The sequence below is a fragment of the Denticeps clupeoides genome, chromosome 2, assembly GCF_900700375.1.
Source record: "Denticeps clupeoides chromosome 2, fDenClu1.1, whole genome shotgun sequence".
In the NCBI taxonomy this organism is placed as follows: Eukaryota; Metazoa; Chordata; class Actinopteri; order Clupeiformes; family Denticipitidae; genus Denticeps; species Denticeps clupeoides.
In genome coordinates, this window is record NC_041708.1 from 30,724,471 (window position 1) to 30,730,470 (window position 6,000).

A 6,000-nucleotide genomic window follows, 5' to 3' on the forward strand; every position below is an offset into this window, starting at 1 on the left:
GCGGTCGCCGCCGAGCCTCCCTGGGTGTTCCTCCTCTCCCGGCGGTTCATGGTGGCGTGGCACGGAGCCAGCATACGTTTTAATGCTTCAGGGTGCAGTGGCGGCGAACCCCTAAACCCCCCACACCATGTAGATGTGCTATGTGTATTTTAGGTATTAGTAAAATGCACCGAGGGAATAATAGAGGGGGAACTGTCTGTGGTGCTGATTCCGCGCAGAACAGAACAGGAATGCAGGGAAGCATTTTTTTATGCTGCCATATGCATTCACAATTTGTATGCCCCTTGTTGCTTGGTCTTGAGTTTTGATAGAAGCGAATGAAGCACCCCTCGTTGTACCTGTCAGAGTGAGACTGTGATGGTGTCTTTGATCATCGTTTACAGCCATATGAATGTTGACACCAAGTGAATACTTTATTCTGTACACAGGACTTACCCATGTAGAAAGACATTAAAACCCACCGTGCGTCATGTTCAGCTTCGAGGGATCATAACTGTACACTGCGTTATTATTTTAGGGGGAATAGAATACATGCTGCATGAGTAAAAATAACTATATCTCTCACTGGGAACTGCGAGACGTGAGGTATTTTATTTAATGGAAATTGTTGCTGGGCTAAACCTAAGATTATTAACATTCATTTAGTCTAAAGAAGAACCCATTAGTTGAAGCCGTTCCCCCTAGAGTTTCTCTCACTGTTAGGCCCAGGGACTACTCATACCTCAATATACTTCATAAGTGAAAGCCGCAGCTCGCCTTATAGAACATTTATATATCGTTAAATATTCATTTTCTCTGCATTAAGCGCAGCACTTGGCTAATTTGAACGGTGCAGAGTGTAAACACTTTGGATTGTCTGTTGCACGTCAGCTGCCCAGTGGTGGCATTCCCACTCTGCTTGTGCTGAGAATTCTGAGGTTTAAAGGAAGCATGGCTGCAGTGCCATGCAGGTATGATAAATCCGGAGGTAACGTTGATACGTTTTTTCTTGTTGTTTTTGAGTATTTCCCAGCGTGGTTGTAAATAAATCTCTCGGCTCCTCCGGCCCATGTTGAAAGGGAGGAAATGAATTAGGCCCATCCAGGGCGTGTAAGTGTTTTTTTTTTTTTTTTTTTTTTTATGCACAGAGCTGTGTACTGACGCATCCTGTCGGCACCCTGCTCAGCTGGCACAGCCACTATTTACATAAAGCAGTGGCGAGCGGCAGCCTGGCATGGCCCCGCCCGCACCTAAGACAAACTGTCTGCCAGGCGAAGCTCAACGCCTCTCGTGCGTCCGGGGCAACGGCTTAAGCAGCGCTGCTCACTTCACAAGGTCATGAATATGGTAATCTGGGGAAATCGCCACAAGCAGGTACCTCTCCACTTAAGTACCTGCCGGGAGAAACAATTCTTAAAAAAAAAAAAAGAGAGAGAGAGACAGAACGAGAGAGAAAAAGAAAAAAGCGCTCGCTGGAGCCGGTGGTTCCCCGCCTCATTCTCGGGGCCCGAAAGACAACATCATTCTGGCCAACCACGCCTCCACAAACGTACAAATCACAGTAACACAGCTGTGTGTGCCGATGGGCTGACTGGGCACATCCAGTTGTCAAATTAGCTTCCCGTGAATCACATGAGACATAGCGAGAGAGAGAGATTGGGATGGAAGAGAGGATGTGATTGCAGGAGAAGGCATTAATTTCACATTTGCTTGGATCCCATTATAATGGATTTTTATCACCTGTGTTGCCATTGAGGCGAACCGCGGCGTAACAGGGCGCCAAGCGTTTCGGAGCCCGGGAGAGAAAGAGCTCAGAGCACGGCACTAGTGGCTGCAGCTCCCTCAGCAAAGCATGATGCACCATTTACATTTTTCTTTTTGTTCCTTTGTTTCTGTCTCTCTCTCTCTCTTCCCCCACTCACCTTTGCTTTTTCCTTTTTACTCTCATTGTTCAGTTTCCATTGCAATATTTTTCAAATCAAAAGATCCAGCAACGTCTCGAATTGGTGAACAAATGAGAATGTCTCAGTATCAAACATTGGCCAGTTTATTCCCAGTGTGGGGATTGGCTCCTAACATAGAGAATTTTTGAATTACAACGGGGTCTTAACAATTTTTGGGGGGGTTCTTTTGCCAATACCAAGTGCATTGTTTAGAATCGGAATCAGAAAACTTTATTAATCCCAAAGGAAATGGCTTTACAGTGCTCATGCACTAATGACTCTGTCAAGAAGCACATCTTTCAATGCTGAATAACGACTACTACTACACAGACGTGCACACGGCGAAGCGTTCAACTCTGAATGCGTTCAAGGCTTCTCCATTATATAGATGGTTAGAGCATGCAGTGTAATGCCACCAGCACTGAAAAGCATCAGTGGAATAGCTTGCAGCCACCATTCTGGGTTAGGGAGCAATTCCTGGTCCTGTTCATCGCCACGGTAATGTCTTAAGCATGAGTGGCGAATGAATATTTTTGCAAATATATTGCATGATTTTACACTACAAGGCCCACCAAGGGTAGAAACATAGTAAAGCCGGAGCAATAATCTAAAAATCCCAGGAATCACCCACCATAACCAGCGCTTTTGATTTTGATTTTCACATTTATCCACAAACAATTCCTCTAACGCATTCAGAGCACGGCTGGGAATAAGATGTCATTTGGATCAAGGTGAAAAATGCATAATTCTTTATTGTTCCCTGTCTTTCTTCAACCATTCAAATGACACTTGCCCATGTTACTCTGAGCAAAAAAAAAAAAAACCAAAAAAATGAAATGAGAGATGCAGTCTTGTCTTCAGACACAACTGTATTGCCCTCGTTCTCACTGAAACTGTAAAATGTTGACTGAAAGGATCTCATTAATTTTTCAAGGATGAAAAGCACTGGCCGCCATGGCAAAGCAAATTTGGTCAGTCAGCCGGCGTCTGAGGCTTTCTTCCGCCCTGCTCCTCTGTTTGTTCTTTTCTAATGCTTTAATGAGGGACACGCCACTGATGCTTAGCTACACTCGGCTTCTGAGGCCCAATGAGTCAATAATCACTGGTAAGCATAAACACCAACCTGCCTGCCAAAGACGGGAGTGGGCACGCCGCTGTCTGGAAACCAATACGAAGGGCTATGGATATAAACAAGTCATTTATTACAGCGTGTCTTCGGAGATAATTGGGTTGTTGTGGATAAGTAAAACTGATACAGTGGAATTTTTTTAATTATATGATTTATTATGTGATGGGCATTTATTGATTTGTTCATTCCTTTTACTTGTATGGTTCTGGGTTCTGCCTGTTAATTGTTGGACCATATTTGGTTGTGATGGACTGGAATTCCCTTAAAATATCTGCAATCTACGCGAATGTTGGCCTAATGACATTTCTTATCAGCTTCACTAATCTCTGGGGCAGTGGTGCCACTGAGCAAAGCACCGTCCCACACCGTCACACACTGCTCCCTGGGCGCCTGTCATGGCTGCCCACTGCTCACTCAGGGTGATGGGTTAAATGCAGAGGACAAATTTCACTGTGTGCATCGTGTGCTGTGCTTCTGTGTATCACATGTGACAATAACTTCACTTCAGAAATGTTTTCAAGGTGGAAGATCGGTGTTTCACCATATGCCGAACACATCAACACAGCACTGGGGCTTGTTCACTAGTCCTCAGGACACACATAAATAGATAAAACAAGTGTCTGTATATTTTAAAGAAGACCAACAAACAAACCCTCTGTGTTTGTGTGTGATTATTTCTCATAATCTTTAATAATTTTTTATAAACAGTTTAAAAAATCATCCCTATGTTCCTCATTCAGGGATTGCCTAGTTTTGGGCCCTACCTTGAGCAGAAGAAAAGAGCTCTGGCCATCTACAATCAGAAGATGAGGGACCGAGAAGAGCGTGTCACAGTGGATCCTAGCAGATCAACCTTCACCCCGAAGAAACCAGTGGCGACTGTTAAAGTAAGAGCCAAATCTGACTGGGCACTTCTGTGACTCGTTCCTTCTAATGGAGCACTGCCCGGTAGCGCAGATTTCATTTTCCACATACGGGCCGTAACGGAGAAAAATGTGGGCCAGAATCATCTTCCAAGTTAGGACCAGCTCTGGCCCGAAACCTTTTTTGGCCAATAGTGATCTGGCATCAGCTGAAATTGGTCAGTGCAAGGAATACTAGGATTTGACCAGATGTGATTGAATTGTTTTGCCATTGCCAGAACAAAAGCCAAATATGCTTCAATTCAGCCCACGTTCGCTTACTATGTAGGAAGAGGGTTTGCAGAGGTGGAGAGTAGAGTCTCAGGTGAAGCAGGGGACACCATCATTTTCAACAATGAGCTCCATTTATGAACCACTGACTATCAAGATTCTCGGGTGAAAAGATCAGCTGACAGGAGGACTGATACAGAAAGAGCCCAAGTTTTTCATTTCTGGATGGATAATCTTGTAATTTAATGTATGTGTTATATAAATGAGATTTTATTGTTTTTTTATATATATATGTGTATATTTAATTAAATATCTAATATTTAATATAATGAAGCAATCATTTTATATTGTCCTTCAATGGATAGGATTTGATAGGGAGGGCTCTGAAGCACATCGGGGCCTACCAGGAGCTCAACAACGAGGAGCAGGTCCAGGCCTTTATAGACGAGGACATGTGCATCAACTGTGGCAAGTGCTACATGACCTGCAACGACTCTGGATACCAGGTGCTCTTTCTCCATCCACCAACACAGCCCCTGTACTCCATGACCGCTCAAACCCATCAGCCCCACCCCATTAACCCCATCATCCTGTAGCTAGCAGTCCCGATGCCCCACGACATCATCAGTTTCATCCATTTAAATGCATGTGGCATTGATAAATCCCACGTTGTGGGAAAAGCTGTACTGTACAGCTGTGATATTATGTTGATGTTCCTGTGCCAACCCACCCACCCCCTCTCAACCCGCAACAGCCCCCCATCATTTAGTATGGAGGCGCCTGGGTTGGAAGTGGGATTGCTCTGACAGTTTTATTAAAGTATTCCCCTCAGCTTCTCCCGCTTTAAAAAGATGTCGACCATGATTCATCATAAGCATATTGATGAAGTAGCGAGGCTGGTTTTATCAAAGCAGTAATTGTTCACTGTGAAGCTCATTGTCTGTGAGAGGATCTCTGAGAGGAATCACATATTATTAATGGTTTCTAATAAAGAGGGGCATTCATCAACATTACGTGTCAACCAGCACATAGGTGCCTTTGCCCACTATGCAAAACAGCAGACATTAAAATGCCTAGGTGCAAAGATAAAGCCTTTATTCGGGCTGTTCTGTAGTCCTAATCTTAATCACTATTATTTGTGAGCTTTATGCAAGTAGCTACGATTATTTTCTCAAGTGTAAATGCAGTTGCTCATAAACTCATGCGTATATTTGAATGAAGTCTACCATGTGCAGGGCTATTCATTGCTAATGCATTTTGTCTCTCTCTCTGTCTCTCTCTCTCTCCACCCCCCCCCCCCCCCTTTCTTTCTCTCTCTTGTTCTTGCTCTTTTTTTATATATATAAACCCCAGGCTATTACGTTTGACCCAGAGACCCATCTCCCTGTCGTCAGGGACAGCTGCACCGGCTGCACTCTCTGTCTGAGCGTGTGCCCCATCATCGACTGCATCAAAATGGTTGCCAGGACAACGCCTTACGTGCCAAAGCGAGGCGTCCCTCAAGCCGTTATGCCCGTGTGCTAAACGAGTGAGGGGGAAGAGGGAAGCAAAATAGAAAAAAAAAACGTGACCAAACATCTACTTCAAAACAGTGATTCCTCTGCATAATTGCAACATGAAAAATTACCTTTATTATATATTGTAGGAAGAAAAAGCTAAATAATTAGTTTGCAGAAATAATTGCCTTATATTCCCCAACCAATTATCCAGAAATAATCGTGCAGGCACAAATAGTTGCATTATTTCATAACAATAGCAGGGCGATATGTCGTCTGTCCATGAGCTCCCGCTCTTTCTCCCTCCCCTGTCGGGGTGA

The 6,000-nt window shown here is 44.1% G+C and overlaps 1 protein-coding gene across 1 annotated transcript in view; it reads left to right on the forward strand.

The window, feature by feature from the left end:
* Positions 1–5,798, forward strand: part of LOC114784261 (dihydropyrimidine dehydrogenase [NADP(+)]-like) — a 139,217-nt gene extending 133,419 nt beyond the window's left edge. The window contains exons 20-22 of the mRNA XM_028969524.1: positions 3,792–3,938; positions 4,550–4,690; positions 5,538–5,798. Of these exons, the coding sequence (XP_028825357.1) occupies positions 3,792–3,938; positions 4,550–4,690; positions 5,538–5,708 (459 nt within the window). The 3' untranslated portion in view covers positions 5,709–5,798. The remainder of the gene's footprint in view (positions 1–3,791; positions 3,939–4,549; positions 4,691–5,537) is intronic.
* Positions 5,799–6,000: the final 202 nt, after the last annotated feature.